The 23,169-nt window shown below is 37.7% G+C and overlaps 1 protein-coding gene across 2 annotated transcripts; it reads left to right on the forward strand.

Moving 5' to 3' along the window:
• The first annotated feature begins 3,269 nt into the window (after positions 1–3,269).
• On the forward strand, positions 3,270–20,331 carry fbxo11b (F-box protein 11b). Of its 2 annotated transcripts, none has more exons than XM_014968487.2 (22): positions 3,270–3,609; positions 6,638–6,813; positions 6,949–7,009; positions 7,216–7,360; positions 7,448–7,577; positions 8,888–8,971; positions 9,091–9,223; positions 9,332–9,438; positions 11,194–11,305; positions 12,951–13,057; positions 13,136–13,273; positions 13,360–13,577; positions 14,284–14,464; positions 14,557–14,679; positions 15,665–15,750; positions 16,451–16,527; positions 16,611–16,754; positions 17,660–17,770; positions 17,857–17,964; positions 18,403–18,511; positions 18,594–18,692; positions 18,960–20,331. In XM_014968487.2, exons 1-22 carry the CDS (start codon positions 3,522–3,524, stop codon positions 19,087–19,089), a joined length of 2,667 nt encoding a protein of 888 aa, XP_014823973.1. In that variant the 5' UTR covers positions 3,270–3,521; the 3' UTR covers positions 19,090–20,331. The 2 variants fall into 2 exon arrangements, with proteins under 2 accessions (XP_014823973.1, XP_014823952.1); XM_014968466.2 differs by having other exon boundaries at positions 3,271–3,609; positions 6,949–7,030.
• Positions 20,332–23,169: the final 2,838 nt, after the last annotated feature.

A 23,169-nucleotide genomic window follows, 5' to 3' on the forward strand; every position in this document is an offset into this window, starting at 1 on the left:
TCACATTCACGGATGTAACTAAACAAAACTGAGTCCGCCCAGCCTCGTCTGAGCTCAGCACGGTTCTGACTGCTGCGGGTTTCAAACAGTACTGCAGCTAAACAGCTCCCCCTAGTGTTTATACAATGACCTACATCAAAGCGGGTTTTCTAGACGGTATTTTTCATATATATAAATAAATTAATTAAGGGATAGAGGTTGAATGTCTTCAAAACTGACTCATTTCTTCATACCACAGATCCAACAAGATGTTAGAAACATTTGGTCCATGACAACATCACAGCAGCAACAGATTTGTCTACAGTGCATCCACAATTCGCACCTCCTGTTCAATCAAATCCCAACATGCGTTGCTGGATTGACAGAATACATTACAATAGTTCAGCGTTGTTATGAATGCATATATGAGTCTCCTTCAATATTCTTTCTTAACATACTCAGATTTATTTTTGCTAGCTGTCTGCAGTGAAGGAAACTGGACCTGGAAACTGGATTATTTGTTTGTTGGCCCAATTTCACCTCTAATTCTAACTTTACTTCCCTGACTTGAAATTTTGGGTCTAACAATGTGTGGAAATCAATCTGGTACAGCAGGAAAAGCAGTCAAAACGCCAGTGGCCTCAAGCAAAATCAACTGAGTCTAATTTTCACTAAAAAGTAAGAAACAAACTGCAAGACTACTAGATATTGATTTGGGAATATTTCAAATGCAATGGACACTGAGACAGAAAAGAAAGGGAAGACGAGAGAAAAGACAATAAGAGAGGTTGGACAAAGGTTAAAAGTTAAAAGATAAGAATTGAGGAACGAAAGAAAGACAAAGAAAAAACAAGAAACCACCCAATAAGTCTGCATCTACACCTGCAGAAAGAGAGAGAGAGAAAATATATAGAACTGAGAAAACAGTGGAAACCTACAGAATGTGGAAAGCTTTGCCTTCAACTTTGGACTGTCATAATTTAAGAAGCTGTTGAAGACTCGTCTATTTTAACTAACACTATTGCTGTATATGTATTTTGTTTTTATATTTTCTTGTATGCTTTTATCTCCAGCGTTTGTTTGTTTTTAATTGAAAAGCACTTTATTTTTGACCAGTGGAAGGTGCCATATAAGTAAAGTTGACTCAAAGGTTTAAGTCTTCTATTTGGTTTGATAACTCCTTTGTATGGCATTTCATCTATTCAAATTTTTATTGTTTATATGATAGGGACAGATACAAAAAACATAAAATGATGCCCGCATTAGTGTTTCTAGTCATAGCTAAATTGCAACACCCATCATTAGAGGGATCTTTAACATTTATTTTAAAAGAAAATAAGATCAACAGTAATTACAAATGATTATCAAAAAGAGTTATAAAGCAATCTACATAAAACTACTGACCCAAAAAGATGACAATATTTAAAATGCGGACAGTTTGGTTTGTCTTTAGCAAATTCCTAAGCCTTAAAGTAAACATTTTAATGCAAGTTGTGGTCTTAAAAGGAAATGGTAGTGAGTTCAAAAGCTTACAAGTCTTAACAGGGAAGGCCTTTTGTCCAAAGGTTGTCCTGAAAAGTGTCATTATTTATGATATCAGGTGCGTCTAGTCGCTACTGCTGTTCCTCTCAAATGTAAGCAATTGCTCAGGTGCTTCATGAAACAGTTTAAGAAAATAAAGAACTAATAAAGCTTTCAAAGTTCATCATATTATATTTCTTAATTTGGCATTTTATCCTTAAATTTTACAGCAGAAAGAGTCAATGTGTTTAGTTACAAGATGCAGGTAAAGTCAGAGGTAAGAGGTAAAATGAAAAAAAAATAAAAACTTACAGGTGACACAAAGGGATTCTGGGAAAAGATAGAACCATGGAGTGCAAGAGCTAACAAGAGACTCATGCTACAAGGTAACGTAATGGGAATAAGCAAGAGAATCCAGCAAAGAAAGAACAAGAATGAGGATCTTATATACTGAAGAGTTTGATTACTTAGGTGGCTGATTGGGAACCGGGTGCAGCTGTGAAAGGAGACCAAACGTCTCCTCATGTTTACATGGCGGGGATGTAAACAATAACCAAGTGGATGAAGCCAAAACACTAATCCAAAGGAAACTAAACTCAAATGCAAAAAGCACAAAATTGTAAGATTAAGCAAAGAAACTAAATACAAAAGGATTAGCTGATAAGGCAAGATTTAAACTGATATGAATAAACAAGGAAACCAAAACAAAAAGCGAAAATGTATGTGATTCACTTCTGGCGCTGCAATTACATTATATCTGGCTTGTACATTTATGTCAAAATGTCTTTAACAGTTCAAATCAGATGATTTTTAGAGTACAAACACATCCAAATCAATTAGACTGTCATCAAAATGTTCATTTATTTCAGCAATTCAAAAAGTGGATCTTTTGTATTATACAGATTATACACATGTCCATGTATTTTAGTCTATAATAATTATAGACCTCATGCCAATCTAATTGTTTTTTTTTTGTTTTTTTTTTGCATTTTCATTCTGTGTAAACCATAATCATCAGACTTATAGTAAACCAGCAGAAATAAATATAATTATCTATGTGTGACACATCTACAATTAAGCACAAAATTCAAATTTGAAAGTACTTCATTTAAATGTTTTTGTTGTAACTCATATTAATTAAAATTCTTCAAAGAGTTGTTGTAGGCAGAGATGGCAGTTGGCAGGAAAGATTTCTTGTAGCTGTCAGTATTACAGCAAATTTGAAAAAGCCTCTGACTGAAGACGTAGTCTCAAGGTCAGGGTTATCTGTAATTTTCTTGATTTTATAAAGAATCCTACTTTACACCATCATTTAGTGGTTCTGCAGTAGTCCCCGCAACAGAACCGTCCTTCTGTTGTTGAGCTTTTTAAATCCCTTATTCTGATGCTGCTACCCCAACAGATGATGGCAGAAGAAATTACACTCTCCACTGCAGATGTATTGAATGTATGTAGCATCTTGCAGCAAACCTTAACCCAATCTCATTAATTCACAAATAAAAATCCCAAAATTCATTTTTGGGTTTAGATTTGGCGTGTCAACCCAAAATTACTGGCGGTCCCACACACCTGGATACCTCTTTCAAAACAGGCGCCCCTGGTTTAAACTCCTGCTGCTTGACCGATTCCGAATCGCAACAGAAAGGCTTCTTGAAGTCGTTTGATACGAGCCTTCTGATTGGTCTACTGAAACCGACTATCTGAAACACATAGTGTGATTGGTTAAGATGACGTTGTGTTTTATTTTTTTCCATTCGATTGTTTCCCGTGTGAGTTAATGGCTCCTCCTGCTACGGAGAGAGACGGAGCTGGCACAGAGCAGTGAAACGGGGGTTAGCTGAAATACCACGGAGCGGGGTGAAAAAACAGCAATTACACCCCAAAAACAGGGAGGTTTAGGTCGCTATTGGAGGGGATATTTGGGGGAAAGGTCGTCTGGGTGGCTGTTCCAGTCGAGGGGCAACATTTTATCAGTGGGCAGTCGAGGATAGCGGCGTATTTTTCGACAACCAACTCCCCAGATGAACTCCCTCAGAGCCACCAACAGGAGACCCAGGCGAGTATCGAGGCCGCGCCCGGTGCAACCCGAACGAATCAACGGGGATAGAGGTAAGCTAGGCCACGGCCAGCTAATGGTATTAAACAAAGGTTTTTTAGGTGAAACCATTCTTTTATGTAACCCTCTTTGTCACTACCGAGCTACTTAGCAGGCCTGGAGGCGGCGGGGTTTTTTTCTTTAGGAAAACCCGAGGCTTCTCGCTCTGTGGCTCAGGCCAGGCCGCGCTTTGTTTGGCTTGAGTGATCGGGGCTATAGCTAGCTCACCAGGTTAGGAGGAGGAGGAGGTTGTGGGGGTTGTCTTCGCTTAATGCGTATGTAGCTAAGCGGACATCATAAATGGCTCATATATTCCCCAGCTTGAAGCTTAAGGGGCGGCCTAACCCTCCGTAATCACAAGCTTCGTGGCCGCTCGGCTGCTGCATTCCCAGCTGTCACAGCAATTTGTGCGAGTGCAAACCTTTAGGACTGCCATTTTTGGGGTGTAACGTTAACAAAAACATTAGCAGCGGCTCCAGGGGCAATGCTAGCTGGTTGCTCTTGCCTCGAGAGGACACGCACATCAGCTGTGACAGAGGATACTGTGTGATTTGGGCTAATTACTCGGGGTCAGCCGAATAGCCTCAGATTTGCTACTTTGAAGCTCGTTTTGTTATCGGATTGTCGGTCTATGCTAGTGGCGGCTTGATTTGTTTACACCGCGGATTTGCCAGCTACGCAGTTCAGTTTTTAGCTGTTAGCAGTCGACATCGACTGCTGTCCCTGATTTGACAGCACCACAAAAGACCAGTGTGGTTGTGGCTCGGACAACGACAAATGCATACAGATCAGGATCTTTTCAGGGTAACTAACTACACATGAAAAGAGGTAGTTTATCTGCAGAAAGCGCATCTTCCGTTATCAATCACCAACCTTTGTCTGCTTTAACACCGAATGTGGGTCATACAATAACTATTAAACGATCGTATGTGGAGGCTAAATATTAAACAGTGTGTTTTATTAGCTGATATTTTTTACGAAGCTTCAATTTAGATTGAATCATGAGAAAGAGCCAAAATTACAAAACACGTTGCCATAAAATGTTCAGCACACCGACCGTGGTGTTCTGCTTTTTTTGTACTCATAATAAATGTCAGTTAATTTACTTTTTTATTGTCCCCTTATTCACCACTATTGATAGCAACATAAAATATTCGTACATTATTTTCCCAGAAGCATTTTACATTTAAAGCCTGAAATTAAATACAATAAAAATAAACATTTTATGGAATAAAAGCATGTATTTATGTATCAAGTCAGACTTTTTTATTCAAAACATAGCTACATAAAAACATTAGCTAACTGAACACAGTTTTGTTGGACCAAATGTTAATTTTTTAAAAAATTATAATGTGCAATATTGTTGGTATTAGAGCAGTGGAAGTCCTCCCCACTGGTCTAATGTATTATCAATTTTTAGCATGACAGTAAAAGTATAATACATCAATGTGCAACCTCTGATAGTAACTTTCCTAGTTATATTTATACTCCATGTAGCTTATGAGATGTTTTTAACAAGTGAGTGTGTTAATAAAATTTTCTAAATAGTTTTATATAATTTTCATCTAAAAAGCAAGTAAAGATGTTTCAGAGACTTGAGACTTTTTAGTGTATAAACTTGAGATGGTTACAGTATTTTGAAATCTGGATTATTTTGTCCCTTAATTACAATCAAAATATTTTCAAATCCGATAGAACTAAAATATTCACCACAAATATTGGCAAAATTTCTAAAAGACAGTTTTCTTTTTTTGTTTTTGTTTTTTTCATATTGCCATACTTTGTGTTTGACATTGTGACGAATTGAATGAAATATAATTTTATTTGTAAGGAAATAATCCAAAGGCAATTACACATAAGCGATCAAAGAACAAGTTTATAAAAATACAGGAAAGCATGACTGTCATTCTACACTGACATTATACTCAATTTGAATGTTCAAAATTTGAGGTATTTCCATTATTTCCATTTTTTACATATTACTTTTCAAGTAGTCGCAATAAAAAGGCCTGAAGATTTTCTAACATATACATATGACTGTATGCTTCAGTTTAGCGATGCATCGATGGAGCTTTTCCTGACTGATTTCTGATATCTGAACTTGTGACCCTGATTTTGATCATTTTGTTGTTTTTCTTAGGGTTATAACATAATAGAGAGAAAATGTGCTGCAAGCTTTAGTTTTGAATCTGACAACAAAAAAAAGGGGATTTAGAAGATTATTTCAATTATTCTTCAAAGCATAACCTTTATCTGATTTTTTTTTTAATTCAGAAATGTGCATTAAAAGTACATTCTATCAGTTGACTTTGGGTGCATTCACACCAGCCTTGTTTGGTCCGATTTAATCAAATTCTAGTTTGTTTGTCTAGAAGGTCCGGTTCGTTGGAGAGGTGTGAGTAAATAATCGAACTCTGATGGAAACTCTGGTTCGCCTAAAAACCTAGATTTCGGTTTGTTTAAGAGGATTGTGGTGCTGTTTGAATAGGTATGTGGATACCAAGTGGACCGGATACTGCTTTAACAGAAAAAAGCAAGCTGTAGTGCAACAGCATTCTGGGTAAATGCAACCTAAACAAACGCACAAGTTTATTGCTAGTGAGAGAAATGGCTCAGCTCTTTAGCCAAAGACAAAACAAAAATCCTACAACCACTAAAATCTGACGCTACGCCATTTGTTTACATTTTGCGAAGAAGAATGTTGCACTAATGTCTTCGTCAGAGGTTTTTGTGTCGTTTTCTTCAGTGGTTCTTGGTGTAGCACCACCACAGGCGAGGGGTTGAACAGGTTTTTCAAACGCTTTGGTTTGTTTGACACAGTGCAGTGTTAAAGCAAACCACCCCAGCTGAAAATGTAAAAAATGTTGCAATTTTGGTTCCCAGTCTAACTGAGTCTTCCGGACTACAAGGTGTGAAAACACTGAAAATGGTGGAAGTTCTATAAAGCATAGAGGGGGGAAATCTGACACTTTTAAGTACTGAGATGTCTTTCCAGTCGATTGTTGCATCTCTACTTAACACCCACAATGCTTTTCTGTTTAGATGAGGAGGCTCCTGCGGCCGCTGCAGCAGAAATGGCTATCGAGGAGTCCGGCCCCGGCGCTCAGAACAGTCCCTACCAGCTTCGACGCAAGACCCTGCTTCCTAAGAGAACCACCGCTGCCTCTGCCACCGCCTCTGCCACCGCCTCTGCCTGCCCCAGCAAGGGCCCGATGGAGGTGAGCGTGAAAGCTGTTGCGCCTGTGCTTTGCTGCAGATTGCATTTTTGCTGCGTGAAGAGGGGCGAGATACCGATTTGTTGTCGTATTCACTTTTGAATCCCTCTGAGCTTTAAATCTCTGCTGCATTTTCAGGGAGCTTCCACTTCATCAACAGATGCCTTCGGTCATCGAGCCAAGCGGGCACGAGTGTCCGGTAAGACCCACGACCTTCCAGGTGTGTTTAAGCTCTTCAGCATGATGGGCAGCGTTTACTAGTTTGATTTAGTCTTTCTTTCTTTTTTCTTTTTGCTGAGTTCCACTCTTGCACTGTTGCATTACAGTCCATCTGTACTGTAATGTTGACCTTTTCTTCAGACTTACACTGCCTTTTTTTGTGTGTGTGTATTTGTATATTTTTAGCAGCCCCAGCAGAGCAGTATCTGCAGCAGAAGCTTCCAGATGAGGTGGTTTTGAAGATTTTCTCCTACTTGCTGGAGCAGGACCTTTGCCAGGCGGCCTGCGTGTGCAAGAGATTCAGCCAGCTAGCAAACGACCCCATCCTATGGTAAGATGATTTGTTCTTACTTTATATCCTAATCAATAAGCAAAATAGACCTATAAGAGTCTGTACTTTTCCTTTCCCTATTTCAAGGAAACGGCTATACATGGAGGTTTTTGAGTACACGCGTCCCATGATGCATCCTGAGCCAGGCCGGTTTTACCAGGTCAGCCCTGAGGAGCACGAGCATCCAAACCCGTGGAAAGACAGTTTTCAGCAACTGGTTAGTACAACTTTGTTAATTAATTTATAAATTTCTCTTCATTTAATGCTTTGTTCAGTTTAGACACCCCAACAACAAGATGCTGTTGTTCAGACTTCTTATAATCTGTTTGTTTTTTGTTAAAAAAATATTTTGTATAAGCTTCTGTAATGCCTTTTATTATTTAAACTGGTTTAACCCCTAGAACCCGACGGACCCACCGGTGGGTCCAGCTGCCACGACCTCGGCTCACTCTGTAAACAAAGGCTCCACGTGCCTTTAAATTTTTTTTATTTTTTATTATCCGCTAAAAGAGGCTTTGATCTTTCAAAAACTATTCCGCATAAAGGTTTTCCCCAAAATGTTAAGTTTAAATTTATTTGTTGTGTTTTTATCAGTAATATTTGGTCATGTTGTGTAAAAATAAACTCAACTATTGATATTGAATAGATTTGTAATTAGTGTTTCAACTTCCTTTCGTTTGTCGATGGTTTTAGTTTATTACGTCTGGATCAGGCGTTGGACAGAATGAGATTGTCACTGTATGAAACCTTCCAGCTAAAACAACGTTTTTACTCTATTGCTACAAGTTTTGCATAAGTTTCAAATATAAATCTTATTTAATATTGAATTAAAACTGAAAAGCACTAATCATAAATATAGAACAAACGCTGGGAATGTTTAGCTTCGGTTTTCAGCTGCTTAACACGTTTGTGTAACACATTTGCCATCTTGCTCTGTATAACAAGCTGATGTTTGCTGGATACTTAGCTGGGCTATCTGCTCTGGTAGCCAGCCTGCAGATTGGCTGTACCTCTTGAGGCTCGTTTATTGTCATTTGAAGGCAGCATTATTTTAATAACAGTAGTTTGGTGCTTCTCTTGTTTTAAGAAATATATTAAAGGACTAAATTGGTTTTTCATTATTAAAAAAAACGACAACAAAAAAACAAATAGTAGCAACAATGGAAGGAGCAGTGTTGCGCTACTCTTTTCCTCATAGATAAAAAAAAAAAAAACAGGTCGCTCTGGTTTTTTCTAGCATCTCATCAATATGACTTTAAACCAGAGGAGCAATATGACTGCAGATGTTAACAGTGTTGTAGTAGGTTCATAACTAGTCAGGATATTTAGTTTTGAGGAATCTACAGCTGAGTACCCTGCCATCTTTGTGAAAATTGTTACCTCTCATTATACAGTCCGGGTTTGAAGCGATTGTATATCAGCATTGGTGGTGTTTTCACTTTTAACAAGCAAAATTACCTACAGAAGCTGATGTCCAACTTACATTCACTAGTTTTGATGTTTTTGCGTTGTGTTTTTGTGTTGCAGTACAAAGGTGCACACGTAAAGCCTGGCTTTGCTGAACATTTCTACAGTAACCCCGGCCGATACAAAGGCAGAGAGAATATGCTGGTAAGTCCAAACCCTCAGCTGGAAGACAAAATGGTTGATTACCGTCGATCATCACTTCTCTAAATTGTGGAAGGATGCGCTAGTTTTGCCTGAAAGTGTTTGTGTCTCTCCTCTCGCAGTATTACGACACCATTGAGGACGCTCTCGGCGGTGTCCAAGAAGCCCATTTTGACGGTCTCATCTTTGTTCATTCTGGCATCTATACCGATGAGTGGATTTATATAGAGTCTCCCATCACCATGATTGGTGCAGGTATGTGGCCATCATAAAGAGATGCTGAAGATTTGCTAATTCTTCTATAGGCAGTCTGTATGCTTACCAACCTCTCTGTTTGATGGATGGTCTCCGCTTCCCTCTCAGCACCTGGTAAAGTAGCAGATAAAGTCGTCATAGAGAATACTAGAGATTCAACGTTTGTCTTCATGGAGGGTTCAGAGGATGCATATGTGGGATACATGACCATTAAGGTAAACAAATACCCTCTTGTCATATTTTTCTTAATGTCATAATAAATAAAAATATTTTTAGTACTAATTCATAATAAGGAATATAATTATTAGTTTAGAACATGGGATTTTTCTGTTTAACTAAAAGAAAATGTATAGTTCATCTACAAAAATTGCAGATTTGGATGTTTTCAGGTTTCTGATATTACTAAGAAATCCAGTTTTGTTTTTTGTTTTTCTCCCATCAGAAAAAGCTCGTTACATGAATTTTGAAATGTTGAAAGCCTTTTGGAAAGTTTTGCATAAATAACAGGCTGTGCATTCTCTCCAGTATTCACACAGACTGCTGTTTTGGTAAAGCTAGCCATGCTAATTGCTAATATAAGATGTTAAACCAGGTTCTCGCTGCTCAATTACCTTCTGTCTCAGACAAAATCTTTTTTTCATGAAGAAATTGTAAGCAGATCTCTGTCAGCGTGTGTGAATTGTAGATTTGTGGTCATTCAGTGTGAGTGTTGCGTCCAGTAGTGGGACATTTTCTGGGAGGATCTTACAGAGTGTCTGCTGCAACGTACATCTGATGATTGTCTTATTTTGAAAAGCTGTAACTGCATCCACATCTTTCTTCCTTTGCACTTCCTTTTCTCACCCTTCTTGGGGTTCGACTCCAGTAATAAACAAGTCAAGCACTCTGACATGAGTTACATCTAAGGTTTTATTGATATCAAGCTTTCAGTACGACATGTTCAAGTTCTGTATGTTTTTTTTTTTTTAATCTGTGTGGAGGGTCTAAGACGTCAATCTCAATTATTTTGAAATGCATAAAAACCTTGTTTAACAGAGACCGCTCTCTCACGACACTGTAGCCTCTGCACTAAAACAAATGACTGCAAATGACAGAAAGTGTAGAATAATATACAGTGCTGTGAAAAGTAGATATGTTGCTTTCTCAGTTTTTTTTAGCCATTAGAAGTTATATTTTAGTCATTTATTATATCTGCAGGTTACATAATAATCAGGAGTGGGTTTATGAAACTGAGCTCACAATGCAAGACCGCAACTTCCTACTTCATAAAATGTAAACAAAAATGGAGTGGCGTGAGATTTTGCCCTTTGGAGGATTTCTCTTTTGTTTTGATAAAAGACCATGAGCCATTTCTCCCTCTTATAGTGCAACACTTGCATGTTTTTAAGTGTATCAGAGTTTGCTTTTTTGGTCAGCATCAGTTCGATTGAACATTCATACCTGCGCAAACGAACCAGATTTCTAGACAAATGAACTAGAGTTTAATTAAAACGGGTCCGTCTAAAATGTTGTGCTATTAATACAGTGGAATAACTTGGGATTTTAATGAGATCTGCAATGATTGAAGTATCTATAAAAACTGATTCAAAGACTTTGAACCAGTTTTTATAGATAAGATATTAAAATGACTGTAGAAAGGGGGAGTTAGACCGGCCTCTGCACTCTCTCTGACTATAAGGTCCAAAAGTAATTTAGTATTATAATAATGTATCTTTGTGAATATGTTGTTTGCTTTGGGTTTTATTTCTCTCCGATTTCCCCAAGGCAAAATAATAGCAGTGTGTGCTCTCTATTAAGCAAGGTTACGTAAATGGTGCGAACCATAATCATCCTATTTCTTCATTTTATTATAACTCTGAGCTGTTCGCGGCTCCAACACCTACAGAGTGCAGTGTGGATGTGGTGGGCAGACAGAAGTGCTGTCTGCACTCCTGTCCTCTGTCTGACCTCGGCTTCTGTTCCCTCTTCAGTTTAATCCAGATGATAAATCGGCGCAGCATCACAACGCCCACCACTGTCTGGAGATCACAGTCAACTGCAGCCCCAACATCGACCACTGCATCATCCGCTCCACATGCACAGGTAACCACACACACACACACCAACGCCTCCTGTTCCAGTCAGAGGACGCTTCATCACATTTCCTTATAATCTGATAAACCCACACTTTGCAGCAGTAGTGTGTACTGAAAGGATTTTAGTTTGTGATAAGTAGAAATGATCCCTATATTTGGTATAATAAACCGACATTTAATACTGGACATTTCAAACTTGCTTATTTTGGTTTAGCAGGTAATAAAAATGGAAAAGTAAAGTGCAAACATTTGTTTTTTGGTCACATGTCTGAACTGGTGTTTGATCAAGTTATTTTATTTTTCAAGTAGCATTTTTTTAATTGGTTCTCAGTTTGGATTATAGTCTGGATTGATGGTTGATTGAAGAACATTCCTGGTTTAATATTTGTACACTTTAACTCTTTGAGACCTACGTTTAAAATCTCCGCCTGGATATTTTTGCTTATTTTAATTGTACGCAGTTCTTTAAATGTCCTGTGAGTAAACATATATTTGCCCATTTCTCCATAACAACTAGAACTTTCAATATCTAGCAAGTTATCTTTGTAATTTACCATCCATTAACAGAGTTCCCTTCAGATTAATTTCCATAATAACCCAATATTGGCTGGAAAGCAAAACGTTTCCCCTTTTAGAAAACATTGGAATTTTTCAGATAGCGCCAAATGTGAAGCAAACTCTTTTTGCGTTTTAATGTAGAAATATCCGGGTTGAAAAAGTCAAATCATCCTGCTGAGAAATAGACCCAGTAACTCACAAAAATGAAATGAAAGAATTACATGTCGATACCCGTTACTGCTGGTTGATGGGTTTATAGATCAAAAACGGTGGGAAGTCTTAGATTTGATCCATTTATTTATCCCAAAGGGAAATTTAATATTGTCTTAACTCAGATCATCCAAGTATCCTTGTGATGCTGTTAGTAATAAGTCTTACATTGAATTTGAAGAGGCCTCTTTATGTCTTGTATCTTTAATGATGCACAAACTTAATAAAAATATGTTTATTGTTGAGCAAGAAAAAAAAATACAATAAACTAATTTTTGCATTTTTTTTTAATGTAATGAATTTTGTGGCCAGTTGTTTAAATTTGCCAGTTTTGGCCTACAGGGTAAAAGGTTTTGGACAGCACTGCTCTAGTCTATACAAACACCTTTCAAATACACTCTAGATGCTTTCCATGAATATATTGTTAAAGTTTTAAAATCTGTATATTTATACAGAAAAAGATGCCTTTTTTTTTTTAGGTTTTTATGTTTTGTGCAGGGATTTGAGGTTTATTATTATATACGTAAAAACAGTATTGAACTCACTTGAAATGTTTTTTTGAACACAGACATAAATGTAGTAAATTGCAAATTCCTTTGATAACTCTGCACCAGTACAGCACATTTAAACACACCAAAAGGATGTCTGCCTTTTGCAAAATAATCTGCAATAAACTTTCTTTCAAATGATTCAGAAAGTGCAATTAGGAATTATAAATAATAAAGTATGATGTAGCTCAAAACACAAAGCATAGGGTTAGACTGAATAGATCACATTGTAACAGAAACCTGATCTAGAATTTTATTTTATACCGATACAGATATGAGTATCGGATCGGTGCATCTCCAGTTTTGTAAGACCTTTATTTTCGTCTTTGTGTCCAGTGGGTTCAGCCGTGTGTGTGAGTGGACAGGGCGCCTGTCCAACCATCAAACACTGCAACATCAGCGACTGTGAGAACGTGGGTCTGTACATCACAGACCACGCACAGGTAAAATCAAGCGGCACGTTTTAACCAGCGACATGCAACACAAGAGTCTCGCCGACCGAAAGCTTTTTGTCTTTGCAGGGCATTTATGAGGACAATGAAATCAGCAACAACGCGCTGGCGGGAATTTGGGTGAAGAACCACGGTAACCCCATCATTAGGCGTAACCACATTCATCACGGACGAGATGTAGGAGTGTTCACGTTCGATCACGGCATGGTGAATGGAGCTACGACACGTCTTACCCCGAGCGACTCCTTCACACAACCTCACCTGTGTGTGTCTTTTTTCCCCATTTGTTTTAGGGTTACTTTGAGAACTGTAACATCCATAGAAATCGCATAGCTGGCTTTGAGGTGAAGGCGTACGCCAACCCCACGGTGGTCCGCTGCGAGATCCACCACGGCCAAACGGGAGGCATCTACGTCCACGAAAAGGGGCGGGGCCAATTTATAGAAAACAAAATCTATGCCAATAACTTCGCTGGTGTTTGGATCACGTCCAACAGCGACCCGACGATACGGTAAGACATCCCAGAAGCAGAGTTCGTATAAGTGCTTGAAATCCTTGAAAATCCTTTAAGTTCAGTTTGGTGTCTCCAGGGTTTTGGAAAGTGCTTGATTTCTGTATAACGTCCTTGAAAGTGTTTAATATTCAAACAGCACAGTTTTGTAATAAAGTGAAATCTGTCATGTGGTTAAATTTGGAAAACTGTTCTTACAGTTGAAACTTGATATTTTTCTACACCAAATAAAAAAAAACTTCTTTTCTTGCTTTAGTTAAAATTACCTAAATTATTTATATACGCTTAATGCCAGAAAACTTTGCAAGAGCATCTTTTAACATATGTTTGGATTGTTTCAGTGTAATAAATATTATTCGTAACGGCTCAGTGACTTATTAAAATAAAGGTTGGCTTATATTTTACACCTTAAACAACTTTATTGAAATTGTTGTTAAATTAGTGTTTTGTTCTTGGACCAATCAGGCGTACAGGGTGTGTGAAAGAGACGCATTTCAAAACATAATTTTTTGTTATATTTTAGTGGATTACTATTACAAGTCATTATTAATAACAGTAATAAATATCATTTAGAATTGAAGCTTTTATTTTAGCTCATTTGTGTTGTTTTTATCTCTTTGGTGCTGCAAAAGTTTGCAAACTGACCTTGAAAGTTCCTGAAAAGTGTACAAATTTGTTTCACCTTATTCCTTCTTCTTGTTTTCAGTGGAAATGCTATATTCAACGGTAACCAAGGTGGAGTGTACATATTTGGAGACGGCCGTGGGTTAATAGAAAGTAACGACATCTATGGTAACGCCTTGGCTGGGATTCAGATCCGAACAAACAGCTGCCCCATTGTAAGGCACAACAAAATCCACGATGGGCAGCATGGAGGCATCTACGTGGTAAATGCCTCCTCCTTAAATCTTTGTCCAAATCCACTGTAGCAGGGGGAGAAATGTGATCCTATGATGAGCGGTCCTGTGTTTTATTTCAGCATGAGAAAGGCCAGGGAGTGATTGAGGAGAACGAGGTTTACAGCAACACGCTGGCTGGAGTCTGGGTGACCACAGGGAGCACTCCTGTCCTCCGCAAGAACCGCATCCACAGCGGCAAACAGGTACACAAAAATCACCTTGCTTATGATTTATTTACTTATCTGTTACTGCATGTCAGGATTTTCCTGTGTTTCAAAGAAAACAAATAATGAGGTTTTAGCAAATGTATACATTTTCTTTCGCCAGCCACAGAAAATTAAGAACATTATCATTTCTACCAACAACTTGACAAAACATCATTTTCTTCTTAAAGACATGAGCATTTAGGCCTGTCACAATAAATCAATTAATCGCATATTAATTAAAAACAGCTAATTAATTTCTTATTATTTTTCTAATTTCTCTCTCTTCCTACAGTTTTGTTTTCAGAGACTTCATAATTAATTTTGTCTGTTTTTGTTTAGTATTTAGGATAGTTAGAATGTCTTCCATTTCCATTGTTAAATGTTCATTAGAGTTTAAATATTTTTATCTTTGAAAGTATGTTATTGCATTATTATGACATTATATTACATCAAAACTGTCTCAAAGCAACAATATTATCATTTATAGCAATAACGTCTAGACAATTTATCGTCTAGCGAAAATTTGTTATTGTGACAGGCCTGTGTGTGATATTTGTCTTAAATTCAAAAACCTTATTATTATGGAGAAAATGCTGTACTATTAAAAAAATAAAATCAAAAAGTTAACAGTAAACTGTGGTAGTTTCCCTAAATATTCAGATGGATGCATGAGCTGCCAATTTACACCCACATACCCATCTGTTTCATAAAACTTTATTTTCCTAATGTATTCTTTCTGAATTACAGAAGTTGATAATCATAAAAATGCTCAAGTGTGGTGTAAATGTTAATTTAACTGCTTATTATTTTGCAGAAATTTAATATTGAACCAAATATCCTTTGATAATTTTTGGTTATCTCATTGTGAATTATATTTTTAGTATCACCATTAAACACTGTATTTCTAGCTTTAAGAAATATGCAAAAGGTAAACTGGCCATTTTTCCTTTTTGCCACTAATTTAATGTTTTTTGTCCTTTAGGTTGGCGTGTATTTCTATGACAATGGCCACGGCGTGTTGGAAGACAATGACATCTACAATCACATGTACTCTGGTGTACAGATAAGGTAACAACTCTGAATACCTGCGTATTCAAAGAACACACTGAATGAGATGAAGATATTTTTCTTTCAGTCCAAAATTTCAAATGAAATCATTTAGTTTGTTGCCAAAACATAATCCTAGTCCCATGCTACAGTAATCCTGTTGAAATCAATGCTATGTATGTAATTTACACCCAAGTATTTCTGCAGTGCAGTAAAATTAACCTGGAGAATAAATTAGTATTTTTATGGGAACTAAAACACAATAGCTTACAATTTTTTTCTCATTAAAACACATTTTTTCTTGGAATTTTAGGACATTCGTCTGGTAAATGATGTTCATTGTGTCTATATTGTTGTAATTAGACAAACAATCTAGTATAATGGTCCTAAAACTCCATCGTAAGGGATGATTGGGGTAAAAGCCACTTTTTAAAATATTTTCTGTCATTTGTAAATTCTTTTTTTTTTTAGAAAAGAAAACCATTAAAAAATGATTAAAATCAAATTTGGTTTGAAAAAAATCAGATGTTATTTTTAAACCGTACTACTCAGACCTACTGTCAAGGGATTTTTGAGGCGAGTGAGGGTATCTGAAAGCCATTAATCAGAAAGTATCCATACTTTGAAATTGATAAAACCAGATTGTTTTACTTAATCATGTATTGAAACTCATCTTCCTTTGAAATCAGCAGAAAATAATTGAGTCTGTTTTAATTGGCAGGACGGGAAGCAACCCAAAGATACGGCGCAATAAGATCTGGGGAGGGCAGAATGGAGGGATTTTGGTCTACAACTCAGGTTTGTATTTATGTCTCTCACGGCACCAGTGGGACGTCCAACGTGGAGTCAATGCTTCATCTAACGCTGCTGTTATGTCGCAGGGTTGGGCTTCATCGAGGACAATGAAATCTTTGACAATGCCATGGCGGGAGTGTGGATCAAGACAGACAGCAATCCTACATTGCGGAGGAACAAGATCCATGACGGCAGAGATGGAGGCATCTGCATCTTCAACGGAGGCCGAGGTACAGAAACTCAGCTGTCACAAGATCGAGTGCACTCACATATCTTGACAAATGTTAATTAAATAAATGGTTTATTAGACTTAAATTAGCCCCATAAACTAATAACGTCAGCTCAGATCTTCTTTAAATGTTGTAGTTTAGCCACCATCCAGCAGAGGGCGCCACTGGCCAGCCTTAAGCCAGTTGATACAGAAACAAGCATGGAGGAGTCATACTAGAATGGGAAAGAGAAACGGTTCCAACATAGTGTGGGTTTGAAAATGGGCTTTATGCGGTTCTGTTTTTAAATAAAAATACTCGACAAGCTCCATAACGGCGCCCATTCAGCCGAAGCGGCGCCAACTTCTCGATCAAAAATTACAGATTTACTAACAGGAAATAATTGTAACATGATGGAAAAAAAGCATCTTGCCAATAAACACGGTTGATTTTGATGACTGTCGTGAGTTAATGAACTTCATGGAGTGAAGTTTTATCATTTCTTCAAGAGCAAATTATGCACCTCTGAATTAAGAGCTTCATATATTCTTTTCATCTTTAGTTTTTATATTCAGTAACCTAAGAGGCTCCTGTTTTATGTTTTATAAATATGTTAGTTAATAATATGAGAAGCACAATTTTATTTTTATTCAGTTAGTCTTTAACAAGGGTGACAAAATGTTTTGTTTTTTTAATCCAGCATATTATGAAAACTTTAGCCCATTATGTTACGGAAAGACAGTCAGCCCTCTTGATGCAAAATGATCATTAAGATCAATCAACTTTAAATGAACTCCTCAACCGATAACTCGCAGCCCTATTTTTAGTGCAGCTCGCCTTCTGTTTCAATCCAGATGTAATTTATTGAGATCCAGATGTTCCCAACTTGTTCTGTTGAAGCGTATGAAGAAACATCTTCCCTGCAGGTTTGCTAGAAGAGAACGACATCTTCAGGAACGCGCAGGCCGGCGTGCTCATCAGCACCAACAGCCATCCCACGCTCCGCAAGAACCGCATTTTTGACGGCTTTGCTGCAGGTTGGCATCACAGACTCTTCTAGAGCAAAAACTACATCATTTGGTCTCCTTTTGGCTTACAGTTGACGTGTCATTCACTAAACCAGGTATTGAAATCACTAACCACGCAACGGCAACGTTGGAGGGCAACCAGATCTTCAACAACCGCTTCGGGGGGCTTTTTCTGGCCTCAGGAGTTAATGTCACCATGAAAGGTAAGAGGTTGTTTATGTCCGTTACAGCTGGGCATGTTGTGGTTGTGCTACACTGCAAAAACACAAAGTTTAAAAGAATATTTTAACATTTTCTACTGCAAATATCTTTGTATACTTGAAACGAGGCAAAACTAACTTAGAAGTAACTTTTCAGCAAATATTGGAGCTTGTTTAAGTAAATATCTACTTAATATTGATCAAAAATATACCAGCTCCAATGGCTGATTATTTCGCTTATAACAAGACATTTTTTTTGCCAGTGTGACTAGTAATTTCTTATCAATATTAAGGATTTATTGACTTAAACAAGCTCCTGTATTTTGCTAAAAGTTGTAGATTTTGTCTTATTTCAAGTGTACAAAGAAACTCAACCAAAAATACTTTCTTATGTCTTCACAGTTTATATCTGCTTACTAACTATTAAATGTTCCCCATCAGATAATAAAATTCAGAATAATCAGGATGCCATTGAGAAGGCGGTGAGCAGAGGACAGTGTCTGTACAAGATCTCCAGCTACACCAGTTACCCCATGCACGACTTCTATCGGTAAAAAAACTGAAATGGGTCCGATTTATCATTTTTATTGCCGTTTTAAGTTTTTATTTAAAGGATTTATTTGGTTTTCTAGGTGTCACACCTGTAATACAACAGATAGGAATGCCATCTGTGTTAACTGCATCAAAAAGTGTCACCAAGGACACGACGTAGAGTTTATACGACACGATCGGTGAGCTTCTTTCGTTCTTTATTTTTAAATTTCGTCAGTTAAATTCATATTTGCTTCCTTTTTTTTGTTTCCAAAGCTCTTTAGAAAAATGCCTCCAGACTTTGAGAAAATCTTCCAGTTGACGTTTCTTTAGAGGACAGGCGTGTTGATTTAAAACTTTTATTAAAAACGTGATTAAACCATAAGTTTCATGGTTTTCCTCAAGTTTTACAGAGCACAATCGTTCACCTACAGATGTTAATTTTATTGATTCACGCTCTCCTCCAGGTTTTTCTGCGACTGTGGCGCAGGAACGTTGTCCAACCCGTGTACGCTGGCCGGAGAGCCCACACATGACACGGACACTCTGTACGACTCGGCGCCGCCCATCGAGTCCAACACGCTACAACATAACTGAAGGCGGCGGCTCGAGTTAATGCCCTCATATAAGCAAACAAACACATTGCATTACACACAGCTACACACACAGTTACACACACACTCACACACACCCAGTTCTAAACGTGCATCCGCCTGCAGCTATAAGGACCCAGAGAGACTCTGAGCTCAGCGCTCTCAGTGGAAGAGGCTGCAGAGGAAGCGTCAGCCGCACTCGCTGCAGCGGGTCACTAGAGGGAGCCGTGGAGCTTCCTGAAGCGATTCTTTGCTGCAGACTGTAAACAAAGAAGACTGGGAAGGGTGGGTCGCTCTGAGGGGCTTTCAAGGTCCACCTGGTGGCACTTAAAGCATGAAGATCTCCACACAGCTAATCCTCTTATGAACCGTGGTTAAAAAGACTTCCTGCTTCCTTGCAGCTGCCATCCCCATTGGATTAAAAAAAAAAAAGGAAAAGGTTGATCGTGCGTGTGTGTATGTGTGTGTGTATGAGAGCGAGAGAGAGAAATGGAGCACTTGGGCTTTTTTTTAAAAAAAAAAAAATATATATATATATATATGTTCTGATGAATGGATTTTATTTCAATGCTTTCTCATGTAGTTTTGTATTTTCAAGCAAAAAGCTGACTGTATTTGAATGTCTTTTATTTTATTATATATTATTATAATTATTATTTTTGTTTTTTCCTTTGGTTAGCGTCCCTTCCCCTCCCCGCCTCCCGCCACGTCGGACTGCAGAAGCTGAAAGGTTCCAGTGGTGAATTTCTTTCTGTGAAAGAGAAGCTTGTTAACACTAAACCCTCTCCTGTGAGTTAGTTTAAATGGCCGGTGGAGGAGCTCCACACTTGTATAAAGAGGTGTGTGTAAATGTGTGTCATGTACAGTGCAAACTTTGTGTGTGTGTGTGTGTGTGTATGCGTGTGTGTTTATATGTTGATGCAGTCAGTGTTTTGTGGAGAGGGTTTCAATAGGGGGCGCCACAGCCCCCTTTTAACTGGAACCTGGTCAGTCTGCAGTGCCCTGTATCCCTTCCCCTCCCCCACCCGTTTCTGCCCTCTTCCCAGTGTATCGTGGTGACTTTGGCTCCTCATGCAGCCTGAATCGTATGCATGTACCATAACATCTAGACTTAATATATTGTGAAGTATTCAATAACCATTAGTAGATGCTAGTTGAAATTCAAAAAGGGGTATACTTTCTTAGAAAGACAAAAGAAAACTGAAAACTTGCCATTTCTAAGAAAATAAAACTTTATTAGATCAAACATGTCTGGGTTTTCATTCGCTTGGCTCTGATTTAAAATGTCCAGTGGAGCTAAATAGGCATCTCTAAGTTAAAATAAAGTTTTCTGGGGGGGGGAACTGAAAAAGAAAAACTGCAAAAACAGCATAGAGTGGTCTAGTTTGTAGTGGAAATATCTTAATAAATTAGAAATAAAACTAAAATGATCTTACAAGTAACTTTTCAGCAAAATATAGGAGCTTGTTTTAAGTCAATAACTGGTTAATATTGAATTTTTTTTTAAGTATAGTTAAGATTATTTAACTTGTAAGATGCTTTTCCCTTGTCATAAGTAAAATATTCTGATTGAACCAGAACATTTTCATCAATACTGAGGAATTTACTTAAAAACAAGCTCTTACATCTTTCTGAAAAGTTACTTCTAACTTTATTTTATTTCTAGTTTACATTATTTACATTACTTTCTTTAACTTTGTATTTTTGCATTATACAGTTGTTTACATTCAGATGTCAGAATTACCATTTTCTAAATGCCCAAAATAGAGAAATAATGTTAGAAATGTCTTCAAAGTCAATCTGACATATTTCCACCATGTTTGGAAGCCTTTCTTTTCCTGGATTTATGGTAAACATGTCCTATAAATTAATTAATCTGACAGTATTTTTTCCATCAATATCAAGGAATTATTTACTTAATACAAGCTCTTATATCTTTCTGCAAAGTTACTTTTGATCTTATTTTAAATGTAAAAAGATATTTACACTGGAAAGTAAACCAAAAACACTTGGTAAGATTTTGTTTTTGCAGTGTATAGTGTAAATCCAAAGTTTGATGCCTGTCATTATTCCTGTCTTTTCCTCATCAACTCTGACAGTTTAGGGGGAGATGAGATTTGTTAGAAGAAGAGAACATTTTTTTAAAATCCACTTTACTTCTATTATTGGTCTGGAGTAATATTTTATCCTTAAAAGTCATGTTTTCATTAGCTGGAAGCAGGAAAAAAGGTTTTCAAAACATCAGTCTGTAATCAGCATAATGTTTCACTTAGTGATCTCTAATTGATTGAACATGACTGTATAAAAGAAAACCATGGACAGCCAAACATAATGCGAGAAGAAGGTCAAAACATCGTGGTTTGCTGTCTTGCTGTGCTTTGCAGATGGAACTAAACCGCCTCTGTTCTGTGCGTCGAGTCACAGGTCTTTGGGTTGTCACTTCAATTACACGCAGTGAAACTCGTGTTGTAATTTTATAAAACGTGACCAACAGTGGAAAAATGCAGAACACAAGGTTGACACTGGAAAAGCGTGAAGCGTGACAGGAATGAGCCGGTGGGACCAGATATGCGACCACCACCGACATTTTACATGTGCAAATGCCTGCAGGGTCGCCATCACACCTCGTTATTCCAGGCAGAATTTGAATTATGACCAGCTTCTTGGAAATGTCGATCCGCTGAACATGCTTGTTTTGACACAGAGACCTGCTCCGGAGCGGCACACCGCAGGGATTTTATTCCCCGGTGGCGAAACAAAATGTGCCATGAAAACCCAAAACCTCATAATTCTCAGAAACTCTCGGTTTGTCTTCCTCATTTAGATTGGTACAAAGACGATGCAGAGAGGTTTTTTCTCCTCAACATTTGCTACAGCCAATCTGAACTTAAACGAGACAAAATCGCTCCTGTTTTAGGTGAGTTATAAAGAAAATTTAGCAAAATCATTGCTTTTTCTTAACATTTTGTGACCTATATTTCACATCTCCGCCTGGATATTTGTTTTACTTATTTTAATTGTACGTAGTTCTTTAAATGTCTTCTGAGTAAATATATTTGCCCATTTATCGATAACTGGAACTTTTGATATCTAGGAAGTAATTTTATTTATTTATCGTCCATTAAAAGAGCGCCCCTCAGATTAATTTCAATCCCTGCTACGGCGGTGGTGAAAATACCGTAATAACCCGATATTGGCGACAAAGCGCAACGACTCTTCTTTTTGAAGCCGTTGGAAATTTTCAGAAAGCGCAACGTGTGGAGGAATTACGGTACTGCAAAATTGGCTGGCTCGTCTGCGCTCCGTTCGGTCTGATTAAACAATGAACTTTGGTAACTTCTGGTTAACCGCCACATTTTAGTTAATTGGAGTCAAACCTGTGGATGTTTTTTAGGGCCACACCTGAATCACAATGCTTCCTTGTTAGACACGATGGAAAAGTACAAAACATAAAAATAAACAGGAAGTGAATTGTGGTTCTGCATAAGTCAAGTTCATCTTTGAAAACCATGTACTGTTCAACTATTCAAACTATTATAAACAAGCATAGACATGATGGGAAAGGTCAACCATCCCAATATAGTAACACATGTACTGGCTGAAAGGCCACTCAGTGAGGAGGAAGGCATTACTCCAAAAAAAACAAAAAGACAGACCACCGTTGGCAAATACACACATGGACAAAGAACTTTGTTTTTTGGAGAAATGTCGTGATCTGATGAAACTAAAGTGGAAGTTTGGCTGTAATGAACATTGTCTTACAAATGGACAATAACTCTAAACATCTAGTCATTACAACCAAAATTAATCAATCTTTCGGTGTGGAGTAAAACACACTCACTTTTCCCACAAATTATTTACTCAAATATTATGCAACACAAATCTGAGCATGCAGAGAAACCGATTAGTCTGCATACACCTATGTCAACAAATAATGCGTGATGTGCACGATTTGATTTTCAGCTGCTTGCTAAATACATTGTGGCATGTGATCAACCCTGGTTGCTTCAACTACCCGTTGCTTCGGCTTTGTCGCTCTAAATTTAAAGGAAAACGTGCTTGTAAACTAATCTTTTTCCAAACG

Source organism: Poecilia mexicana, unplaced genomic scaffold (genome assembly GCF_051168715.1).
Source record: "Poecilia mexicana isolate PSO_F unplaced genomic scaffold, ASM5116871v1 scaffold_19, whole genome shotgun sequence".
NCBI lineage: Eukaryota > Metazoa > Chordata > Actinopteri > Cyprinodontiformes > Poeciliidae > Poecilia > Poecilia mexicana.

Coding starts and splice junctions, on each gene's coding strand:
- fbxo11b (XM_014968466.2), top strand. CDS start 3,522: ATGAACTCCCTCAGAGCCACCAACAGGAGACCCAGGCGAGTATCGAGG. Junction 6,814..6,948: donor CCAGCAAGGGCCCGATGGAG/GTGAGCGTGAAA, acceptor CTGCATTTTCAG/GGAGCTTCCACTTCATCAAC. Junction 16,755..17,659: donor CATCTTCAACGGAGGCCGAG/GTACAGAAACTC, acceptor TCTTCCCTGCAG/GTTTGCTAGAAGAGAACGAC.